At 46.0% G+C, this 25324-nt stretch overlaps 1 protein-coding gene across 2 annotated transcripts in view; it reads right to left on the bottom strand.

Moving 5' to 3' along the window:
* Positions 1-4326: 4326 nt before the first annotated feature.
* CMTM8 (CKLF like MARVEL transmembrane domain containing 8) overlaps positions 4327-25324 on the bottom strand; it is a 92174-nt gene continuing 71176 nt past the window's right edge. For both annotated transcript variants that reach the window (XM_033864527.2, XM_073810949.1), the window contains exons 2-4: positions 10239-10412; positions 6201-6317; positions 4327-4754 (exon numbers count right to left, since the gene is read on the bottom strand). In XM_033864527.2, the coding sequence (XP_033720418.1) occupies positions 4671-4754; positions 6201-6317; positions 10239-10412 (375 nt within the window). In that variant the 3' untranslated portion in view covers positions 4327-4670. The remainder of the gene's footprint in view (positions 4755-6200; positions 6318-10238; positions 10413-25324) is intronic.

Here is a 25324-nt window from a genome sequence, read left to right as displayed (position 1 = left end):
ATTTCAACAAGCTTCACAGCATCTTCACCAGGAGCAGACTCCATCTCAAGAAACCACTGTCTTTGCTCATCTATAAGAAGCAAACTCTCTTCCGTTCAAGTTTTACCAGGAGATGCAGCAATTCACTCCCATCTTCAGGCTCCATATTTAATTCTAGTTCTCTTGCTGTTTCCACCACATCTGCAGTGACTTCCTCCGCTAAAGTCTGAGGGCTGGAATCAACTTCTTGCAAACTCCTGTCAATGCTGATATTTTTTACCTCTTCTCATAAATCAAGAATGTACTTAATGGTATCTACAACAGTCAATCCTTCCAGAAGATTTTCAATTGACTTTGCCCAGATCCGTCAGAGTAGTCACTATCTATGGCAGTCAAAGTCTTATGAAAAACGTTATTTCTTAAATAATAAGCTGAAATGACTCCTTTATCCATGGGCTGCAGAATGGATGTCGTGTTAGCAGGCATGACAACAACATTATCTTATTGTACATCTCCATCAGTGCTCTTGGGTGATCTGGTGCCTTGTCAATGAGCAGTAATATTTGGAAAGGAATCTTATTCTGGGCAGTAGGTCTCAACAGTGGGCTTAAAATAGTCAGTAAACCATGTTGTCAACAGATGTGCTGCCATCCAGGCTTCGTTGTTCGACTTACAGAGCACAGGCAGGGTGGACTTAGCCTAACCCTTAAGGTCCCTAGGATTTTCAGAATGGTAAATGAGCACTAGATTCAACTTAAAATCACCAGCTGCATTAGCCCCTAACAACAGAGTCAGCCTGTCCCTTGAAGCTTTGAAGCCAGGCACTGACTTCTCCTCTCTAGCTATGAAAGTCCTAGATGGCATCTTCTTCCAGAAGCCTGTTTTGTCTACACTGAAAATCTATTGTTTAGTGTAGCCACCTTCATGAATTATCTGATCTTCTGCACAACTTGCTGAAGCTTCTACATCAGCACTTGCTGCTTCACCTTGCACTTTTATGTTGAGACAGCTTTTTTCTTTAAACCTCATGAACCAACCTCTGCTAGCTTTAAACTTCTCTTCTGCACCTTCCTCATCTCCCTTAGCCATCACAGAATTGAGATTTAGGACCTGGCTCTAGGTTAGGCTTTTTTTTTTTTTTGGCTTAAGGAAATGTTGAAGCTGGTTTGATCTTCTTTTCATCCAGACCCCTAAAACTTTCTACATATCAGCAGTGAGTCTGTTTTGCTTTCTTATCATTCGTGTATTCACTGGAGGAGCACTTTTAATTTCCTCCAAGAACTTTTCCTTTGCATTCACAGCTTGGCTGCTTGGCACAAGAGGCTGAGCTTTGAGCCTGTCTGGGCTTTTGACATGCCTTCTTCACTAAGTTTAATCATTCCTAGCTTTTGATTTAAACTGAGAGACATGTGAGTCTTCCTTTCACTTGAACACTTCGAGGTCATTGTAGGGTTATTAATTGGCCTAATTTCAACATTGTTATGTCTCAGGGAATAGGGAGGCCTGAGGAGAGGGAGAGAGATGGGGAATGGCTGGTTGGTGGAACAGTCAGAGCACACACATTTACTGATTAAGTCTGTCATCTTGTATGGGCATGGCCTGTGATGCTCCCAAACAATGAACAATAGTAACATCAAAGATCACTGATCACAGATCACCATAAGAAACATGAGAAAGTTTGAAATATTGGGAGAATTACAAAAATGTGACACAGAGGCATGACATGAGAAAATGCTGCTGGAAAAATGGCACCTTGCTCCACATAGGGTTGCCACAAACCTTCAATTTGTATAAAACACAGTATCTGTGAAGTGCAGTAAGGTGAAGCGCAATGAAATGAGGTCTGCCTGTATGCCTGGATTGTTTTTTTCTGTGAAAATCTCTCTTTTCAATTTAATAATTGTCTAGGGAACAGAAATACAGACTTTTAAATTGATTTTCTACCCAGGGCTGCATCTTCAGTTAGTGGTTTTAAATGTCTGTCCTCTACGCAGAGATATTTTATGTATTTAAAATCTTTTGTGTGCTGATACCCTGAAGGGATTTTCCTATGAAAGGAGCAATTTAAAAATGTACAAAAGCAACTGACACTGAACATTCTTGTCTCTAGATTTTCTTATAGTTTTAAAATATTGGCTAAATATTTACCTTTGGGGGCTATGAGTTGGAAATAGCAATGGTGAGAGATTAAATGCCTAAAGCATTTCATTGATTTGCCATGAGTGTGGAAATACATCAAATTAAAACCCACCCGGCTCTATCAAAGAGAACGTGATGGTTCTGGAAGGGCTGAGAGGTGAATGCAGACAGCGAGCACAGACAGCAGAGCGTAAGCACACTCTATACTATCCCTGTAACAACATTTTTCAACCCCAGAAACCTATTCTTCTTGTTATGCTGGCTGTGTTGCATGTGGCTTTGCTTTTGTTTTTTTCTTCTTTCTCGAGAGAAAAATTAAACCCAGTTCAAAACTTACAGCTTTAGCTGAATAACAGAGAATCATTTTGTTGTCTAAAAACACACACTTAAAAATTATTCATGAACAAAGTCTCTCAGCATTCAAAAGAAGAAATAATTTCCTTTCAGCCAAAAATAAATGTTTTTTGGCTTTTTGGTGGTTTTTTGGGGTGACCTTTTAAGGCAACACAAAGGGTCATGCTCTTGAAAAGCCACATATAAAAACACGACAGCAAGTCCCCTCCGCATGGATGCAAATGAACCACTGATCTCTTGAAATAGGTCTCTTTGGCGCTACCGGTTCAGGAAAGGCCTATGGCTGGTTGTGGTCTATTTGGAAGACATTTCAAAGTGGCTTATGAAATCTTTTATTCCGGAAGTTACTTGCTATATATGTGTCCATGATTATAGAAATCACACTCACACACACACACCCCCACACAATCCTAAAAGCAGGCTTCTTTCTTTATGACTGTTTCCAGAAACAGACCTCTTAGGTTACAGTTTTTCTGCCTCTTATGGAGACTTGATTGCAATATAAAGTACTTTAAAAATCTACCAGGTAATGAAAGAGAATGTAAAAAAGAATATATGTGTACCTACATATATATATAACTAAATCACTTTGCTGTACACCTGAAACTAACACAACATTGTAAATCCACTATATTTCAATTAAAAAAAAAATCCACCAGGTGCGTGCAAGGTGAACATGCTTCTGGGAGTGTGAAAGGGAGAGATAGACAGAGAGGCAGAACACACAAACCCTGACTAGTTATTTCAGCTCTTCTTGCAAAATCAGCAAGTCGGAGGCTGTCCGGGTGATGACTGGGAACACCGCTCCAGAAAGATCGCAGCCCCGGTCACCTGCAGGTCTGCGTCACTGAAGCTGAAGCTTCATGGCTACATGCGGGACCCAAAGAGGCCTCTCGTGTTCCCCACGCCCACCCACTCCCACCCTCCACCCCACCTCTCCCTCTTGGTGTTCCCTCCCCCCTACCTTTTTGGACACACAACCCAAGAACATTCTTCATTGTTCCTTTCAAAGGTCTGGGGTGGGTGTCATCAGACACTGAAGAACTCCCAACTCTCCTTTATAGGGGGAAACAGAGCTTGTTGGCTAAGGAATTAGCTGAACAGGAAAACCAACGCAAACAACACACAACAGAAAGAAAACAGCACTGCCACACGAGCAGAAAAGAGGAGGCCACGGGGCCATGTCCACAGAGTGCACGGCTGAACCCTCTCCCTATCATCAACTATACTAACGTTTCAGTGGTTTTTTGTTTTTCAGTTTGAAAAATCACCCAAGATACACTGCCATTCCAGCAAGAACCATCTTGCCTAAAAACACTTCCTCTAAGTGCACATCTGCCTTCGGAACACAGTTCTTCCCATGGTCTCATAATATCTAATAACAATGTTACAAAATATTAGGGCTTGGAGATTTGGAGCCTTTTGGTCCAATATGTTCCACCTAATATGGTACCTGTGTCTCTATGGTCAGCAAGATGGTTTTTAAGGAACATGCAAGTATTTATCCTTTTAATGGTTATGAGCTTATTTTAATCTGTATTAGAAAAAAATACCACCAGCACATCAGCCACTGTGCTCAGAGCACCACTCAAGGCGAGCTCATTACTAAGTTCTAAGGCTAGTGTCTCATTAGATGCTTTCTGTGCCAACCCGTTGGCATGTGGGACTCACGCCGCCAGCGATCCCCAGACTTGGGGAGATGGGTCTCTCTGACCACGCTGGCCTGGGGGCTGTGGACAGTGTCTCCTGGCAATATCACCCCAGGCAACCCCATGAGGATGAAGAATTCCGCACAGCCCCCAGCTTCAGCCTTCAGCAATAAGTCTCCTTTCCTGAGTCAGACGCCACATTACCCTGGATTGCGAAACATTTAATGACAAAAGAATCTGGCATTTTTAAAAGTTAGGTTTACAAACTTGATGCGTTCTTAATATTAGCAATTTATCTATTTCTAATACATTGCCTAAGAAAATAAGGTCTATGAAGACATCAACAAGATATTTAAGATTCATTATAAGCTACAGCACTTTGCAAATAAGTATCCAGTTTAATTATAACAAACCACTGTGAGCAAATTTAACTAAGTATATAAAAACATTAGTTAAATACAATTCTCTGGAAATATACATTATACCTACAGCTGTTTTTACAGTGAGATTCTTCCTTTTTTTTTCCCTTTTAATTCTCAAAATGGCGAATCACTGTATGGTCCTGGATCTCCAAGCTATAAAACTGAAATATGTGTTTCCAGCATAGCAGATGGTGACCAGGAAGGCGAAGAACTGGAGAAAACAAAGCATAATAGAAAGGGGGTTTAGGGCACATCCTAATTAGCAAAAGTTGTCATTTCACCTTTACTGAATAATGCACTTATGGCATCCCTTGACTCCAAGCTTTCTCATCTAAACCTGCTTTATTGGTTCAATTTCCTTCCTTCTGAAACAATTTCAGGCTAGGCTGTTTTTCTTTTTCGGAACCTATCTGGAAAGCCTGTAGTCTTACTCCAATAAGCCCAGGGTGTTCACGTGGGGGTGAATATGGTGGTGTGCATCTGAGAAAAGCCCGTGTATTTCTAATTTAGTATCGGTGATTTTAGACCAAAGCTTAACCTCACACTGTCACAGGCTCAGTTTACACAAACAAGCTGAGTGGGCGGAAGGAAGCCAGGGGCCCACATGGGGTGTGAGTGCAGAGGCGGGAAAACGCCAGGCCCTCTCCTGGGGCAACCACAGCCCAGTTCCACCTGATTCTTCATTTTTAAAAAAATTTTATTGACGTCCAGTTGATTTACAGTGTTGTGCTAATTTCTGCTGTATAGCAAAGTGACTCAGTTATACATCTATGTACGTTCCTTTTCATATTCTTTTCCATGATGGTTTATCACAGGATATTGAATATAGTTCCCAGTGCTATACAGTAGGACCTTGCTGTTTATCCATCCTATATATACTAGTTTGCATCTGCCCAGCTGATCCTTGCTGTGTGCTAACTTGAGCCCTGTGACTTTTAATCTCACGTGGACCCACGCTCTTTACCCTTAAATAGAGATATTGAGATATAGGTCAAGAATATGATGAACACCCATGGATCACCCACCAGCTTTAACATCATACTGTTGGTCTTCCTGTCTAACTACCTGCCTCCCGCCCCCATCACTTCTACTGCGGATGGAATATTATAAGGCCCATCTCAGAGAAACTTTTAAAATTAGTTTTTTAAATTTGAAAAATACACACTTATGGTTTAAAAATGCAAACAGTACATAAACGCATAAATTAAAAAGTAGAAGCCCCTCATCCCACACTCCTCATGGTCCATCACAGTCCCTGGAAGGAGCCTCTGCTGGTGTCTATCTTCCTAGGCATCCTCAGAGCATGAATAAACATTTCTACTTCAACAAACAGAATCCTAGTGTGCTCATTTTCTGCCTCCTCTCCCACTGACACTGTAGGCAGCAGAATTATTCTTAGAATCCCTCAAATGTTTTTTCTCCCTCAAACATTTATTTTGTTCTAGCATTTGGCTTTCACTCGAGCGGACTCTTTCAGCCTCTTTGTGCTCCAGGCCATCGGGAGGCCCCATGATGCTCAAACCAGGAAGTTCACTGCCAAGGTGTCCCTCCCCACAGGTGATGCTTTGCCCTGCAGATAACTTTGTCCTCCTCGCCCAGATCCTCAGCCGGCCTTGGGGAGGGAGGAGGAGACCGTGGGGATGAAATGCTCACTCACCGACGAGGCTGCCCAGCTGTTGAAGTTGTGACTGTCCCTCTCCGGGGAGACAGAAGACGCATCCACAATAGCGGCTGAGAGGTATAAGACGAAGGCACTGCCATTAAAGCACAGACCCTGGGAGACAGAGGCGCAGAGTGTTTAGGGAGCCTGGGAAGGTCCGGGCATACCCGGACCTCAGAAGCGGCCAGAAGCGCACCCCGGCTGTGCCAAGAGGCCCACCTGGACTCGTGAGCGGGGCAGGGGACAAGGGCGATGAGAAGGCAGCTCCTCGGCGCCTTGGGGGTACTCAGTGCACGCTGCTTCCTCACTTACCAACGCTTTGAGGGGTTGCAAAGGGGCTCCTCAGTTGGAGCAGCAAATAAAATATCCCAACCAGAAGGCAGACGCGTCTGACGTTTAGCATCTGCCAGCAGCAAGCAAAATTTTCAAAATTTGTCTGTAAACATCTTAAAACTGGGGGAGTTTACACAGAAACCCAGATTTCTGGATTCCCTTAGGAAGGGAAAAAAACAACAACAACAGAAGATCTAGCGATCCTGGGAGCACATTTCCAGCTTACTTCTCTGTGAAGAATATCCTGCTGTTGTTTAAGTCAGTGCATATGGGTGGCAAGGATTCAACAGTTTACGCTCACTTGCATGACTTTCTGGTCTCTTCACACGCGTGAGTGTGGAACCCCAACATGGAGGGGTCTCCTGACTGCTGGCCAGGGCTCTACTCACTACTCAGGCAGAGGAGCACCCAGAGCAGGATGACATCAGAAAAAACTGCTGGATGGAAGTCGAGAGACATGGGCCCAATTGTGCGTGAACCTGTGCAAAGTCAGGAGGCTCCAAACTTCAGTTTCCTTAGCTATAAAATGGGGACACAGCTCATGATGATAAATTCTGAAAATGCAAATCAGAGCATTTTAAAACCAGGGAGTTTCGGAAGGGAGCAGTGTGAAACAAGAAAAAAAAAAAAGTAACATGAAAGGCAATATTTTAAGTTCTTAATGTAATAAATCAATGAAGGAGGCTTAGGTTTGGAGGAGAGACAGACTAATAGATGCTCTAGGCCAGAGGTCAGCAAAATAAGAACCCCGACCAGCAGTCAGGAGACCAAGACTTCGAGTCCCTTCAGAACTGTCACAAAATAGCTAAAAATATGGAAGTGGCTTTGGCACTGGCTAATGAAGAGCGGCTGCAGAGTTCTGAGGCACATGCTAGAAACATGGATGTTTAAGGAGATTCTGGTGAGGTCTCAGATGGAAATGAGGAATATATGTTATTGGAAACTGGACGAAAGGTGATCCTTGCTATAAAGTGGCAAAGAACTTGTCTGAAAGGTGTTCTAGTGTTTTTTTAGCAAAGTGCCAAAGGAGTGGCCTGGTTCCCCCGACAGCTTGGAGGAAAATGCAAAAGGAGAGAGATGAACTGAAGAAGGAATTGTTAAGCAAAAAAGAACCAGAAGTGGGACTTCCCTGGCAGTCCAGTGGTTAAGACTCTGCACTTCCAATGCAGGGGGTATGGGTTCGATCCCTGCTCAGGGAACTAAGATCCCACATGCCGCGCAGCGCAGCCAAAAAAATAAAAATAACAAAACCAAAAAGAACCAGAACTTGAAGATTTGAAAAATTCTCAGCTCAGCCATATTGCGAAAAATGAGAAAGCTCTTTCAGAAGAGAACGCTCAGGGTGTGGCCAAACAGCCTTTTGAAAAAGAGATTACAGGTACAAACCACAGATCTAATCTACAGTCTCAGCAGAAGCCAGGAATAGGTAAGGGATTATACCAGTAGAAACTTTACAAGTTTGAACTGAAGGGGATGCAGACGGGCCAAAATGAAGGAGGGCTGTGGAACTTCTTGGATTCTATGGGACAGAATGAACCACAGAACTATTTGACTGCGAAATAGCTTTATCTTTCAGGAAAAGAATGAATCACCCGAAGGTGATTCCGAGATCATCAGGGCTGCCACCCAGTGGGCAGGCTGGTTCCTCCTCAGTTTCAAAGGGTGGGTTTTCTGAGTCAGGATGTCCCCACCCAGTGTCCCAGGGGCAGGGCCGCCCTGCAGAGACACTAGGGTGACAACGCCGCCCCAATGCACCAGGAAGGCAGAGCACTGAACCAAAAAAAGGATTGTTCTGGAGCCTTAAGATCAGATGGAATTTGCCTCGTAACTTTTGGGCTTGCTGGGGACCTGTCACCCCTTCCTTCTTTCCTGTTTCTCCCTTTTGAAATGGGAGTGTCTATCTGTACCCGTCTCACCGCTGTATTTTGGAAGCACTCAACTTGTCTGGTTTCACAGGTTCATAGCTGGAGAGGAATTCTGCCTCAGGATGAACTGTACCTCAAGCCCCACCCATATCTGACATAGATGATACTTAAAGGAGACTTTGGATCAAGACTTTAGTTGATGCTGGAATGAGTTTGGGGGATGTTGAGATGGAACGAATGTATTTGCACGTGAGATGGTCAAGATTGGGGGGGGCCAGAATTTTTAAAAATATATTATTATTTTTATTGATATTAGTATAGTATTTTTTTATACATTTATTTATTTTTATTTACTTATTATTTTTGACTGTGTTGGGTCTTCGTTGCTGCACACAGGCTTTCTCTAGTTGAGTCAAGTGGGGGCTACTCTTCGTTGTGGTGTGCGGGCTTCTCATTGCGGTGGCTTCTCTTGTTGAGGAGCACAGGCTCTAGAGTGCGTGGGCTTCAGTAGATGTGGCGCGTGGGCTCAGTAGTTGTGGCTCGTGGGCTCTAGAGTGCAGGCTCAGTAGTTGTGGCACACGGGCTTAGTTGCTCCGTGGCACGTGGGATCTTCCCGGACCAGGGCTCGAACCCGTGTCCCCAGCATTGACAGGCGGATTCTTAACCACTGCACCACCAGGGAGGCCCAGGGCAGAATATTATGGACTGAATGTGTCCTCCCAAATTCATATGTTGAAGCCCTAACCCTCAACATGATAGTATTTGGATACGGGGCCTTTGAGGTAATTAGGGTTAGAGGAGCTCATGAGAGTGGGGTCCCCCGAGAGGGTTAGTACCCTTCTGAGACGAAAGGGAGCTCACATCCTCTCTTTCTCTCTCTGCCATATGAGGACACAGCAAGATCAGCAGGCATCTGCAAGCCAGGAGGAGAGCTTTCACCAGAAACCAACTATACTGACACCTGATCTTAGACTTCTGGCCTCTAGAACTGAGAGAAATTTCAGTCATTGAAGCTTCCCGTCTAGAGTATTCTGTTTTGGCACCCAAGCAGACAAAGACAGGTTCTGTAATCTACATATTTTCTTATCTATTCCCCCTGCCCCACCCCCAGGCTGTGACTTCCTTTGTAATCATGCACCCAGCATGGAGTCAGGACAAGAATCCAGTCACTCTTTTTTTTTTTTTTTGCGGTATGCAGGCCTCTCCCGTCGCGGAGCTCCAGACGCGCAGGCTCAGCGGCCATGGCTCACGGGCCCAGCCGCTCTGCGGCATGTGGGATCCTCCCGGACTGGGGCACGAACCCGTGTCCCCTGCATCGGCAGGCGGACTCTCAACCACTGCGCCACCAGGGAAGCCCAGGAATCCAGTCGCTCTTGATCACTCCTGCTCCCCCATGTGAGGTCACCTAGTTGCTCTAACAGTGACTTTCATTTTTCATTCTAACTCTTCACCTCTCAACATCAAAGAACTCTGGTACAAAAAGGGTTAAAGCCACGGCCCCAGGAGGGGTTTGGAGGACAGAAGATCTGCAGGGGCTATGCCCTGACACACCTGTTCCTAGATGACACTGTTCATAGGGAATTAATAAAACAAGAGTGTACGCAGTGTATCTCTTGATTCAGTCTTCTGAGGACCGGTTTGCTACTTTGCCTAAAAGGAATTCCTGGACCTTCCAACAATGCTGTTTCACACTCAGGTTTAAAACACCTGTGCTGGGTTCTCCCTGGCTTTGCCCTCTGCTTTGTTGGCAGAGACAATCCCGAATTGTCTGGAGAAGGACTAAGTTCCGTCCTACCTAATGGGCAGTGGACAGGAAGAACATCCATGGTTTCCTTACCACCGTGGTCCAAGGCACCTGGGGAATCCTGGTGTAGGTCATCGTTATGTAGATGATGAGGAAGAAGACAGTGAGGACCCAGTAAAACACAGCTACAAACATGACCCAGCCAAACGCAGGGACCCGGAAGTACTCAGTTCCAGCGATCAGTGTCCATACCAGCAGTCCCAGAACCTGTAAAAGAGAAAAGAAAAGGGAGGCGGAAGGGAAAATGAAGAAGGAGGAGGAAGTGGGGACAGAGAAAAAAGTAATTATACAAAGTGTCAATTACAATTTTTACTCATATATATGGGTACATGTACCAAATGTAATCTGGCCGCAAGCTCACATTCTTGCAAATGCTAGGAAGGTAAAATGAATGAACAGAACAGGCAGGGCAGAGACGAGGACAAACAAGAAACCCACGCCTTGTTTCCGGGGTAAGTCTCTGCCCAGCTCTGGCCAGTTGTGGGCTGGTTTTCTCGGTATTTCTCCCACCCCCACCCCCAGGAGAACACAGAAACTCAAGTTTGTACATGATGATCTCGATTTTTAAATGTCAGCACTAATAAAGAGGGGCAAAACAACACACATCTGTGGCTGGAATCTGCTCCCGATACCTGTGAAGGGAACAAGATATAAGTTATGCATTTATTCCAACAACGGTCGCCCAACTTCACTGCTGCTACAGAGCAAGACAAGCCCGAAGCCCCATCACATCACCACTGAGTGAAGGAAGGATGCTGGTCTACGCTGTGTGAGTCTCTGGTCCTCAAGGAGGGAGGCCACGGCGAGGTGTGCCTTCCAGGGCCCAGGAGGACTTTATTCCTAACTCAGGAAAGTTGGCATCGAAACTCTATTCCCAGGAGACAGCATCAGGCATGTGGGACAGACTCTGGCAGCAGATCTGGCTGCTGTGTAACTCGGGGCAAGTGACTGCCTTCCTGTCTCAGCTCTCTCCATGGGATGTGGGACAAGACATGAAAGTGACTCTGATCACAAAGCTGGTCATTTGGCATTGACACCTGAGCACCTGCCCTGAGCACATGCCACAGGCTGGGCTTCCTGCTCCGTGGGCCCCGAGGATACAGCAGGGCAGAAACCAAACAGACCTGCTCATGCATGACTTAGAGTCTCATGGGGGGAAATATCTGAATAGTTACAGTTGTGAAAATGCTCTGAAGGAAATAAAGGGTGTGACAAGGGTCTGTGACAGGGGTTGTGACCTTTTAGGCAGGAACAACAAATGTCCGAGGGGGCCGTGCTGAGGAAGGGCCTGAAGACCCTCTGGGAGCTAGTAAGACGGGCAGAAGACACCGTCCCAGGCAGAGAGCATGGCATGGGCAGAGGGCTGCAGGGGAGGGGCCTTCTAGAACCTGTAGGAGAGTGGAGGACATTAGGACATGGGTACAAGATGTTAGAGGGCTTGGGGAGGGTCAGATTACGTGGGCCCAGGACACCTAAGGATTTTGTACTTTATCCTAAGAGCTACAGGAGGATCCTGAGCCAGACAATGATAAGATCAGGTTAAGTTTTTGCAAGATCACTCTGACTGCATGGCGAGAACAGGCAAGCAGAGTCGGGGGTAGGGGTAGGGAAACAGTTCAGAGACTGCTGTAATAATCCAAGTGGAAGAAGATGATGCATCCAACACCAAGATGCTGGTGGATACTAGGAAGTGAGTGATTCAAGGGAAATTTCAGAAGGAGACAGAACCTTCACAGATTTGACAGATTAGATTAGGATAAAGTGGAATTACCCCCAGGTTTCTGGAAAGACTCCCCAGTGGATTAGGGTGTCACTTCCTCAGCTGGAAAGATGAAAGAGGAACAGGTTAAAGGGCTGACCTGGGCTCAGTTTACAACCTATCCAGTCTAGGGGAGCCAGAGACCTCAGGATGGGGTTAGAAGTGGACAGTCCAGGAGGAAGAGTTCAGGCCCCTCTTTAGGAAAGACTTCGTGTTAGGATCACTTAGCCCTCAGACAGGCTTCCAGGGGAACTTTTAAACTGTTCACTGAGACAAACCCACCTCCCTGGCGAGGTCTGGATGTCTGTGCTGGGGAACAGGGAACAGACTCTAAGTGCTGTTGCTTCCCCTCCTTAGAGCTGAAAGTTGATGTTCTTTTATCTGCTTGATGTCGTATACGAATTCCGAAGGAACATTTAATGGAGATGTACTTTTGTGTTTACATCTGTGGCAACGGAATTGACTGGAAGTGAAGCAGCACAAAACAGGATAAAATCCCAGAAAGTGCTAAGCCTCAACACCCATGGGGTTTTGGTCGGAATTCATCACAACTGACAGGTCATCTACACACACAGGTGTGCTATTCCATTGGATCAGTAAGACAGGTAACACACCTCATCCAGCATGGCAGGGTCTGAAACAACAAGAAGGGCTTCCTGATTCAAACTGAAGAGGTCAGAAGGGCCCTCTGTTGATTCACACAGGAAATAACCACAGGAAGAGCCACGGCAACGTGGCAGCTGTCTCTCCAGGAGTGTGCAAGAGTTTAAGAGCTGCCGGCATAAGCCTGTGCCAGCTAAACAGGCTCAGCTAACAGCTCTTGGCTCTGAACGTGAAAATGGTTTTCATTATTAAAGCAAGCGGAGTCCACTATCCAGAGACGCTGTCTAATGTGCTAGCGGCAGTCATCTTTTACACACAGACATGATATTGCTAACTGAGCTGTCTCTCAAAAAACAGGAATCCTTGACCCAAGATCTTACCAGCAAACACAGGAAAAGAACTGTCAAGAAAAGAATTACTCTGCCTAAGTGAATTTCCTAGGTAAGTGAAATATATCCAGAAGCACACTTTTTGTCTCTCACTATAACCAATACTGATGAAAAGCACTCTACAAAAATGTTACTCAGCTCTGTGTGTGTGTGTGTGTGTGTGTGTGTGTGTGTGTAAGTAGATCTTTGTTCAGACTACAAAAATAGTTTGTTTTTTCACTGATAAACATTATTTTAAGCCAACCCCTTTTTTTGAATGGTAAATCTAAGACTTAAAGTTTACGAAAGTGATAAGCGCAGGTAAAAATAAGCACAGCAGTATAAAAACTATACATAAAACACACAAAGAAGTTACAAACACCAGTTGTAAATTCTCGAGAAACCAATATAAAAATTTTACATTGAGCCTTCCTAACTTCTTTCGCTTGCATTTATAACTACCACCTGCAAATCCTTTTCTTTCTCCTTTAAAAATATGGATCACTCAGTATATGGTGCCTATAACTTGTTTCTTTCAGTCAGCCATGCCACCAGATCTATGTCGATTTTAACAGCTGCCCAGTTTTCCATAATTCATGTAACCAGTTCCCTATGGAGAAAAATTTAAGTTGTCTCCTTTATGTTTGTACAAAAAATACCCAGGGAACATTCTTATATAATGTATACCTCTGCAAACATGAATTCCAGGATAGATTTCTAGAAGTGGAATTTCTAGAATATTTTAAGCTTTAGAGGTATGTCAAATTACTCATCAAAAAACTTGTGCTAACTCATCCTCTCATCTGAGTATGTTTGCTCTTCCCTTCCAACCTCATTAAATGCCCAGGTTTTAAATGATTAAAAACCTGACTAAAAAACAAAACAAAAGAGATCTCATGTTTTGCCCTTCACTGCTTGACTGAAGTACAGCACAGAGAAAAGTGTACAAATCCTAAGTGAACAGCTCAATGAATTTTCACAAACTGGACCAACTTGTGTCACCAGCATCCACTCAAGAAAGAGAACATGACTAGCACTGCTGTGGCGGAGCGGGGGGTTCCATCACGCCTAGTTACTCCTTCCCGCCTCTGAGGGTCCCAACCCCCCTGGTTTCTGTCATCCTGTTTTGGAACTTCAGAGACATGGAATCCTATCGTCCATGCTCCCATGTCTGATTTCTCTCACTCAACATTGTGAGTTTCATCCACGACACTGAACGTCATTTGTTCACTCTCTCAGCTGCCCAGCAATGGTTCTCAAACATCAGAATCAACTGAAGGGCTTGTTAACCTACAGGTGGATAGGCTTCCCCCTAGAGTTTGTGATTAGCAGTAGGTCTAGGAAGGGATCTGAGAATCTGCATTTCTAAGTTCCCAGGGGATGCCGCTGGTTCAGGGACCACACACTAAGAACAGATGTACTGTATCCTTCTTGTTTATTTTAGTTTGCATTTTCCTGATCAGTCCTGAGGATGGAAGAGCATCTTTTCAAATATTTATTAGCCACTTCTAGTTCTGATTTATTGACGTTTTAAAAAAATCACTTTCTTACTGATCTGTAGAAATCTTTACATAACAGGGATGGTAACAAACTACATATGAGGCAATATTTTCCCATCCAGCTTTTTTAAATTCAGTCTTTAGTCACATGGGAGTTTAACATTTTTACACAGTTAACTGGTAGCTCTTTCAGCCTTCTTCTATTCCTATGTGCTTAGGAAGGGCTTTCTCAGCACAAGATTATAAAAATATTCTCCTGTATTTTCTGATAGTTTTGTGTGTATGCTTAAATCTTTAAACAAACTAGAACTGAATTCTATATATGGGGTGAAGAAAGTCCAACTTTATTTTTTTCCAGCAGACGGTCAGGTGATCTGTTATCACTTACTGATGACGTCTCACATTTTGGGTCAGTTTCTGGAACCTTTATTCCACTCATCTGTGTTGACTGCTGTGTTAGCACCAATTCCTGTAGCTTCAGCATGTATTTTAGGCTTTTAGGTAAAGATGTCAAAATGGACACATGAATCTAACTTTGTTCCTTTCCCAAACCCTTCTAAAATTATCATCAGAATGAGATGAATAGGAAAGGAGACAAAAGTGACACATTTTTGGAAGGGGCTCCCCTGAGTACCCAGCATAATGGATGAAAACAGACCCAGCGGAGGTTCAGAAATCTCAGAACCTCAGGTGCAAAGAGAAGATGTTTTGAACAATCAAAGAACCACCAAGGATCAGAAAACAGAAAGGCTTTTAACCTTTTCCAGAAGCAGACAGAATGTTAGAAAATAATGGCAAATGCCTTCAAACTGGAAAGTGGTTTCTAACCCAGAAATTACCCAGGAAAATAATCAGTGAAGAGCAAGAGGCAGACTTTTTTTTTTTTCAGATATGCAACATCTAAAAAGAATCCACCTTCCACACATTCTCTCTCAGTAATCTACTGAAGGATATGACCCAACAAAATGAGGGTATAAACTCTAAAAGAGGAACTATTGAGTAAACCAACAGAACGCTGTGGGAGAAAGGGTGAGGGTAATCCCCAGAAGGAGGGGAAATCCAGGCATGACAAACGATCCAGGCACAGAAGGTATAACCCGGTCAGATCGGAGCCGAGTGACTCAAAAGACAGGGACTTCCCTGGTGGTCCAGTGGTTAAGACTTCACACTCCCAATGCAGGGGGCCCCGGTTCCATCCCTGGTCTGGGAAGATCCCCCCCATGTCGCAACTAAAAGATCCTGCGTGCCACAACTAAGACCCAGCACAGCCAAATAAATAATAATTTAAAAAAACCCAAAACAAAAGACAGGCATGGTGAAGGCCATCACCACCGTGCCTTTTGTCACTTTACCTTCTTAACCTGGTGAGTCGATTAGGGAATCTGCTTCACCCCAAGTGAGGGAGGAAGCCAAGAAAGGGGAAGACAAGGGATCCAGGAAACCAGAAAGTCAGCCCAACAGAAAGGTAAAGGGAATTCCAAGGTGAAGGGAGATCCCCAGGAGAAATGCATCCAAGATAAAAACGAGAACTCATTATCTGATGGGAATGGCTTGTGGGAAACTTTACTGAAAGGCTATTAGAAAAACACGAGGTGAATTAGCTACAAAGAAAAGTGAGCAAATTCTTAAAAAATATGTACGTTATTAATGTCACTAAATACCAGAAGAAACTATTAGCAGCTGTTTGTAGTTAAGTGTTCGCTGTAACACGACTCTAATATTTACACAGAGATAATAAATACTGAATATTGACCTGAACAAATGATAACAAGGAGAGGAAAGCAATAGGGATGATGCAATGGACTGAATATTTCAATTAACTGCCTTGTGGAATGAGATTGATTGCCCCACCCACCCCACTTCCTGAATGGTACCAGATATCTGTGTTTTTTCTATGAAGAAAGTTTTTTAAAACTGAAAACCTTCAACGCCGTGAAGGTCTTGAGACCGTCAGCGAGCTGATTCCAACAGCCCTGCTGGACCCTCCGCATGCACATGCCCCCACGCAGCTTCCTTATTCTAGGGTCCTGTGGACCAAGGAAACAGATGCCTTAGATTTTTAAAAATCACACTGAAAGACACACTGAGTTTGTCTGTGAGTTCTCTCCTGCCTCTGAACTTTGTGACAGCTGTTCTGCTGCTCAGAGGAGTTTAAAGGGTCTCATTTATTCAAATGTACACTGAGCATCTCTTATGAGCCAGGGCTTTTTCAAGGCACTACGGGTTAGCTGATTTCTTTCTGACTTTATAGCCTGGAACCGGGATGGGCACCATCTGTCCTTCAGCCTTGAAAACAGGTGACTACTGACAATGAACTAGGCTACCCTGGGAACAACGCACCAGCTGTTTCCAGCTGGCTTTGCCCCGGAGGAGTTGTGTTGATCCAGGTGTGAGCTCAGCGCACCTCCAAGATACCTCATTGGGCTTTAGATCATTGACCATATTAACTCCTTGCAATAAAGTGGCGTTGAAAACTGGCTACTGTAGACTTACTCTTTTGTGTCCTGCAAGGAGAGAACCAAACAATATGACCATGCCAGGCTGTCTCCTCCTGCCATGTTTAATACCACACACACGTGACAACATTCAAACATTCAAAAACCTCACTGAGGGCTTCCCTGGTGGCACAGTGGTTAAGAATCCTCATGCCTGGGCTTCCCTGGTGGCGCAGTGGTTGAGAGTCCACCTGCCGATGCAGGGGACACGGGTTCGTGCCCTGGTCCAGGAAGATCCCACATGCCGCAGAGCGGCTAGGCCCATAAGCCATGGCCGCTGAGCCAGCATGTCCGGAGCCTGTGCTCCGCAACGAGAGAGGCCACGACAGTGAGAGGCCCACATAACGCAAAAAAAAAAAAAAAAACAAAACAAAACAAAAAAAAGAATCCTCATGCCAACTCAGGGGACAAGGGGTTCAAGCCCTAGTCCAGGAAGATCTCACATGCCGCGGAGCAACTAAGCCCGTGCGCCACAACTACTGAGCCTGCGTTCTAAAGCCCGCAAGCCACAACTACTAAGCCCGTGTGCCACAACTACTGAAGCCCACGCACCTAGAGCCTGTGCTCCGCAACAAGAGAAGCCACCGCAATGAGAAAAGCCCGCGCACCGCAACGAAGAGTAGCTCCCGCTCGCTGCAATTAAAAAGAAAGCCCACAAGCAGCAACGAAGACCCAATGCAGCCAAAAATAAATAAATAATTTATTTAAAAAGAAACTCACTGAGTGTGCACTGGTGGTGCAATGATGTGGGAAAACGGACATGGTCTCTGCCTCTGGAAAAGGTCCGTCAATGGATATTCGACTATGAACTGTGGTTAAGTCCTATGAAAGGAAACCAGGCTGATACAAGAATGTAAAGCACAAGGACCCAACCAGGTCTGGATGGTCAGAGGCAGTTTAAGATTAAGTAGGTGAATGGGAGTTAGCCAGGCAACATTTGGGTGATGGAGGGAAAGCCAAGACTCTGAGATCTCAAAGACATCCCATCTGATGACGTGAGTCTCCCACAGGCTCTGACCTAACACACGAAGGTCAGATGGAAGTTCAGTTCCAGAGGAGACTGACCCATGGCTTGGCATCGGATGTCAGTCTCCAGAGAGCACCTTTTCTCAAAGTCAAGATTCATTCCATAGCGGTTCAAGGGCCAAAGAATGTGAATGTTGGAAGAGAAGTTCAGGAGATGTTTGGGATCAACAAGCTTAGAGCTAGTTAGTGGTCAGAGCAGAACCAAACATCTAGTCTGATGTTATTTTAATTGGTAGCATTGGATCTTGGTGTCTTCCTCCCCTTCTCCACTTCCCCATTCTTTGGCTGGGGCGATGCTAGCACTCACGGTAACGTCAGACTGAGAAGCAGAGCTGGCTCAGTGGGGAAATCAGGTACTCCAGATTCCGCCTGTCCTTGGCCAAGTTACCAACCTGAGCCTGTTTCCTTATCTGTAAAATGGGGATACAGAAACTTTCCTCATAGGGTTGTTGGAAGACAAAGGGAGTTAATATATGCACAGCAGTGCCTGGGATCAGCTGGGTGCTGGGTCAGTTATTACTATTATGCTAGTATCATTATCAGGGTTGACAGTGACTCCCGGGAATCCATCCCCTCCTCCTTTCCCAGTATCCTCTTCTCTATATTTCAAGATTTTTACACCTGTATGGAGCCAAGGAGTCTTACCTATGTCCAGCTCCCGGACATATGGACTGAACTTGAGGCCTCTCCTATGGGCAAGATGCCCAAGATGCCAGGCTAAGTGAACCAGGAGCGTTTGACCCTTCAGCTCTGTCCTCTCTGCCTGTGCGGACACCCTCAATATCATGGTTACCATGTCCTCCGTTCCTGTTTGGTTAAATGGTACAATGCCAAGGCCATCTGGCCTGGTAGAAAGATTTAGGCTTTGAATTCTTACCAGCTGTGTGACTGGGCAAATAACATTTCTCTCTTTAACCAATATTTTTTTTTTTTTTTTTTTTTGCGGTACGCGGGCCTCTCACTGCTGTGGCCTCTCCCGTTGCGGAGCACAGGCTCCGGACGCGCAGGCTCAGCGGCCATGGCTCACGGGCCCAGCCGCTCCGCGGCATGTGGGATCTTCCCGGACCAGGGCACGAACCCGTGTCCCCTGCATCGGCAGGCGGACTCCCAACCACTGCGCCACCAGGGAAGCCTTAACCAATATTTTTTGAGCACTTACTATGTGGCCAGGCCCCAGGTAATAGTAATAGCATATTATGTCCTAGAGAGTAAGGAAGAGCTTGACATGCCTCACCTCGCTTTAACCCACACAGCTGCCCTCTGAATAACTTTCATCAGGACCGTTTTACAAATGGAGAAACAGGCACTAAGTGTTACATAACTTAGCCCAGACTTTTAACTATGCTGCCACAAAATATCAATAACATGCCCCAAATCAGTTAATTTCTCTGTGCCTCAGTTTCTTCATCTGTACCCAGGGATAAAATGTATCTTCTAGAATTCACATGAGACAAGATGCTCTATAAATGATAACTACTATTGTGATTAATAATGGCAAAAACAGAGCGTTTGGCAGACCACAAACCTGCCCTGAGGGCCAGCCACATGCAAGGCTGAAGAGGCCAGCACCTGCTCTGTTTTCTTTCTGTGCTGGTTCGGAGCATCATCTAGAATGCCACCAGCCAACCCCTCCCAAGTGCAAGTCTCTGGGCAGAAATAAGCTCTGGTAAAATGAGCAGATGCCTTGATGCAAACCCATGCCTGGTTCTGCGAAACAAAATTCCTCAGAGCTGCCCACTGATGCTGGGCCACCAGGCAGTGCTCGAGCTCATCGTTACAAAGCCTATTATCTGCTGGCCTTTCACGTGGCACCTTGGTTCCTTTAAAATAGAGACAAATAGAAAGAAAACAGGGATGGCTGCAAATCCTATCTGCTCTGATGCTTTAAACATCCGATTCAGAGAGTTGCTGTTTTTAACTCAATGAAGACCAAGAAATCCTGGAAGAAAGCTGATATATTACAGAGGTTGACATCAGAGCCACCTCAGGTCAGCAACCACGCCGTGAGCACCTGCTACAAGCCAGACACAGTGCTGGGTGCTCAGGCTCCAAACGTGAGCAGGGCACGAGTCCCCACCCCTGAGGACTCCACCACCTCGTGTGAGAGATGAACACAATCCACTTCCTTCTTTTTCATGGGGGTTGACAACTGTGGGCCATGGTCACCCGCAGCCCCGCTGCCTGTTATGTACAATCCACAAACATGGCCAATGCTCATCCATTTAAGCGTTATCTAAGGCTGTTTTCATGCTACAACAGCAGAATGCATGGCCTTTGGCTGCAAAGCCTAAAATATCTACTATCTGGACCTTTACAGAAAAAATTTAGCCAATCCTGTTAACCGTCACACTTACTCTCTGCATCAGGAAATATACACACATGCACATATAGTTGTTATATTTTTGTTTCCTGCATTGTTTCAAATAAACCAGATTATTAACACATTGAGCCAGAGGAGATGATAGGGAAAAAGCCTGCACCCTTTCCCTGCACCACCGAGGAACTGCATCATACTCAAGATGACAGCTCCCTACACCTGCTGAGTGCTGTCGAGTCACCTCCACGCCCCTTCCAGATCAGTAGTGCTTCTGTTCAGCAAGCATGGCGAACTTTTCCATTTACCCACTAGGGGGTGACCAAACACTGCTTACGAAAGATTTAGGAGCTACGGTCCCTCTAAGGTGGGATGAGATCAGAGTTTACCATCTGTCTGGATAAGTTCCTACACTTGAAGCACATTCCACAGAGGTGGCAGGATGTGGAAGAATAAACTCGGTCTGGGACCCACCCATTAGACCCAGATGTTGCCTGGAAACAGATCTGACAAGAAATGTACTCGGCTGGCTTGCGATAAGGATTAATTAATACAAAGACTTGGAAGGGCAAATTTAATCCATGCGCCCCGACTAAGCTTTACTGAAGTATGCTTAATACCTGCTGCTTTCTTCAACAAGAAACTGTGCCTCTTCAGGCCTCTGCTTCCCAATCTGGGAAATGGGGAAGACAGAGTTAGGAAAGTAGTTTTCAAATGGGAGTGGGGGGACCAGCACCTGGGAGATGCATATGTGAGTCACCCGGGGGTATTTCAAACCACTTTCTTCTTGGTCGTCTTCCCACTTTCACACACCATGAGGGTGGGTGTCTCCCTCTGGCCCTGCTTGACCGCTCCTCAAGTACCATTACAGGAGACCTTTGGGTGCTGCAGAGCAGAACAAAGCTTGAGGCCTACGTGATGCTAGTAGTTTGTGACTTAACCTTGCTCTCGCTTGGAACTTTAGTGTGACATCTATGATCAATTAAAGGCCTGCTCTCAGGGAAACCACAGAACCTCAATAGTCCCAGCAGGCGACTGAATGGAAATCTGCATACTGGGCTGGTTTTCAAATATATTTACAAATTCTTTGACACACCTCTTGAGTACAGGCGCCTCTCAAATATTTCTGTTGAACGGAGTGCGGCAGAAATGATGCTACGTGATTTGGGAGGCTAGGTCATAAAAAGGATCCAGCTTCTCCTGGGCTCTGGGGAAGCTGGCAGCCACTTTGTGAGGACACTCAAGCAGTCTTGCGGGGAGGCCCACACAGAGAGGAACAGAGCCCTCCCACCAACTTGCCAGCAGGCGAGTGACTGCCTTGGTGAAATGGATCTCCAGGCTCAGTCAAGCCTTAACTGACTGCAGCCCCAGAAGACACCTGACTGAGCCCCAGGAAAATGCCTGACCCAGAAATGCCCAGTTAAATTGATCTTGAATTCCTGATCCACAGACACTGCGAGTGACAATACATATTTACTGCTGTTTAAAAGTGTTACGCTTGGGGGTAATCTGTTACGCAGTTATAGATGACTAATACACGAAGTTCATCCAATGTGGGCTTGTGTCCAAGAGGCAGAGTGGTAGGGAGGGAGGACCGAAGACCTAAGTTCGTCACTAACTTTCTGGCCCCTCTAAGCCTCAGTCTGTGCCTCCATGAGATGGGCGTGGCACCATCTAGGTTGCTGCAGGGTCTGAAGGTGTTTTGTGACCTGCAAAGAGCTACATAAACAGCAGTGATTACTGGTCTCATGCTTTTCTCCTCTAGGAAACATGATGCAATGCTTAGCAGAGCTGGCATCTTAGCAGTAAGGGTCCTAGAAATAAAGTGGGGTCTATTCCTGTAGTTAGAACCATGGGGCTCAGGGCATTAAGGATGTGCTAGAGGACACGCTGGCACACTTTTCCTGTGAAGGGCCACATAGTAAGTATTTCGGGCTTTCTGGGCCATATGGTCTCCATCACAACTATTCAATTCTGCCCCTGTGGCATGAAAACAGCCACAGACAATATGCAAAAGATGGGAGTAACCGTGTTCCACGAAAACTATTTACAAACACAAGTGGCAGGCTGGATTGGCTGGCAGGCTATCATCTGCCAAACTCTGCCCTCGAGCCTTGCTTCTCCAAGTGTGTGGTCCCCAGAGCAACAGGCACACCTCCAAGGAGCTTGTTAGAAATGCAGACTCTGGGACTTCCCTGGTGGCCCAGTGGCTTAGACTCCACGCTCCCGATGCAGGGGGCCCGGGCTCGATCCCTGGTCAGGGAACTAGATCCCACATGCCGCAACTAAGAGTTCGCATGCTGCAACTAAAGACCCCACATGCCGCAACTATGACCCAGCGCAGCCAAATAAATAAATATTTTTAAAAAGAAGAAGAAACGCAGATTCTCAGGCCACCCAGCACTGAATCGACGTCCCTGGGGGAGGGGTCCAGCCACGTGTTCTGAAAGCCTCCAGCAGCTCAGCTCTGAGAAGGCCCACCTTCCTTCCCTCCTTTCCCCCAAACCCCATACACCAGGGGCTTACGAGGGATCTTGGGTGACAATGACCTGATCAAAGATTTCAGGCCTCACAAAGGACACACATCATCTCAATATTCTCCGTGAATCAGTGAACAACACTGGATTCATGGTCCTGGGTCACCAGTAAGCAAAGGAGCAGTCAGCCCTGGTCAAATAGCTTAGAGTCTTCAAGAAAACAGAACAAACTGTGTGGTAGCAGCACTCTCAGGGTGAAAGGATTGGGTTCAGTGACACCCAAAGGCCTCCTCAGTCCCTGAGGCTGAGGGAGCCCTTTGTGGTCAGACGCCGGCCCGGCTCCCAGCCCTGCTTGCTTCTTTCAGCAACGTTCTTTGAATGCTGGCTTCCTTCCGTTTTGGAGAAGCGCTGGGGTATAAAAGGCAAAGGGCGGAAGGAAAAGGGATACTTTTTAAGGAACAGAAGAGAGATGAAAGGCTTATAGGGAAGAAGCAATACAAAGGAGGAGAAAAAAGGAATTATGGGGAGTGGGGATCACTACAAAGCAGCACCTTCCTCTTCGACCTGGGGAGACCCTCCATCCCATCACAACGTAACTGTCTTGCTCTCTCATCAGCATCAGTGTCTGCCTATGGTATTGCCAGTTACATCACTCATCTCATTCAGCCACACACAGCCGCATGGTGTAGAGAGTCATGCTCCCCAGTGTAAGGTCAGGTCCAAATCCACAGTCTACAAAGCCGGGTCTGAGGACTCATTTCTGCTATAGAACCTCCCAGCACCGCCCACAGGAGCACAGCTCTGCTTGAGGTCAAGGAAGCATCTCACACGGACGAGCCTTCCTGTGTACTGACTCTACTGCATCGCAGGCCCCCTGTGGGCACATCCCCCCAGGGGTGGGGGTCCACCTCTGTCCTCCACCCTTGAGGCACCAGGAGAAGGAGGAGGTCAGACAAAGCAGTTCAGACACTGTAAACAGTACAGTATCAGAAGTCACACGGCCGCTCTTTAATGTCAACCTTAAAAGCACTGTAATAAAAACCAAGCAAGGAGGATCATGAACCGCTTTCCTCCACCAAAGATGCCGAGCGCTCGACCCACAGCTGCGGTGTGAAAAGCCGAACCCTCACATTGAGGAAGCCGGATCAATGTGCTGGACGTTTGGGGCTCTGCAGCTCTCTGTCCAGGCTGCTGATCTATGCAGTCTGTCCTTCCCTCGGTCCACGCACCCTTTGGGTGTCTAAGGGACTCTGAGTGCAGGAAATAAGGTTGTGCTTCATCTTTAGCCGAGGGCTCGGATTCCTCAGCAGTCAGGTCTTGCTTCCACGGAGCAGGGGACCAGCAGCGACGTGCTCCCCTGCTGGTCCAGCGGTTAAGAATCCGTCTTGCAGGGACTTCCCTGGTAGCGCAGTGGTTGAGAATCCGCCTGCTAATACAGGGTACACGGGTTCAAGCCCTGGTCCAGGAAGATCTCACATGCCGCAGAGCAACTAAGCCTGTGTGCCACAACTATGGAGCCTGCGCTCTAGAGCCCGCGAGCCACAACTACTGAGCCCTCGTGCCACAACTGCTGAAGCCCATGTGCCTAGAGCCCATGCTCCGCAACAAGAGAAGCCACTTTAATGAGAAGCCCACGCACCGCAATGAAGAGTAGCCCCCACTCACCACAACTAAAGAAAGCCCGCACAGCAATGAAGACCCAACACAGCCATAAATAAATAAATAAATAAATAAAAATAAAGTTCCCTTAAAGAAAAGAATGGGCCTCGGGCCTGGAACACAGCATTACCAAGAGAGCCTGTGCTGGGCTCATCACCTTGTGTGGGAATATCTTTCCCTGTTTCAATCGCAACGAGTGTTCCTTTGTTCTGCTTTAGTATGTACACAATGGCCCTCAGGCATGTCCCCAGCTTTCAGACTCCAAAGGGGAAGCGTTGGGGGCTTTCTGCTGTGGCTTAAGAAGGGTGTTCACAGGCCAACTGCCCTATGTTGGCCACCAGGGGGGCTGCCTAGTGAGGAGGGACTGATGTCTACTATTGAAACTGATGTCTCTTCTCTACTTAGGTAAAGCGATGTCCCATCCAGTTGTGTTTGTCTTGGTAACTCCCATTCCAAGGTGCAGTGGCAGAAGTGTTTGAAGTGCTGCCTGAGATTGGTGATCAGTGCAAGATGTTCGCCTCCCTTGGGATTGAAAACTAGTGATGGTACTCAGCTTGACATCTGTCTTTATGTCATTTCCATACTGCTTTGATTACTGCAACTTTATAACAAGTTTTGAAATCAGGAAGTGTGAGGCCTCTAGCTTTGCTTTTCTTTCTCAAGATTTTTTGGATGTTCATGATCCTCTGAAATTCTATATGAATTTTAAAATTTTTCTGTGCTTTGGTGCTGGGAAAACTGGACAGCTACATGTAAAAGAATGAAATTAGAACACTCCCTAACACCATACACAAAAATAAACTCAAAATGGATTAAAGACCTAAATGTAAGGCCAGACACTATAAAACTCTTAGAGGAAAACATAGGCAGAACACTCTATGACATAAATCACAGCAAGATCCTTTTTGACCCACCTCCT

Source organism: Tursiops truncatus, chromosome 10, assembly GCF_011762595.2.
Source record: "Tursiops truncatus isolate mTurTru1 chromosome 10, mTurTru1.mat.Y, whole genome shotgun sequence".
NCBI classification, from domain to species: Eukaryota; Metazoa; Chordata; class Mammalia; order Artiodactyla; family Delphinidae; genus Tursiops; species Tursiops truncatus.
This window is presented reverse-complemented; position numbering and strand designations above follow the sequence as displayed.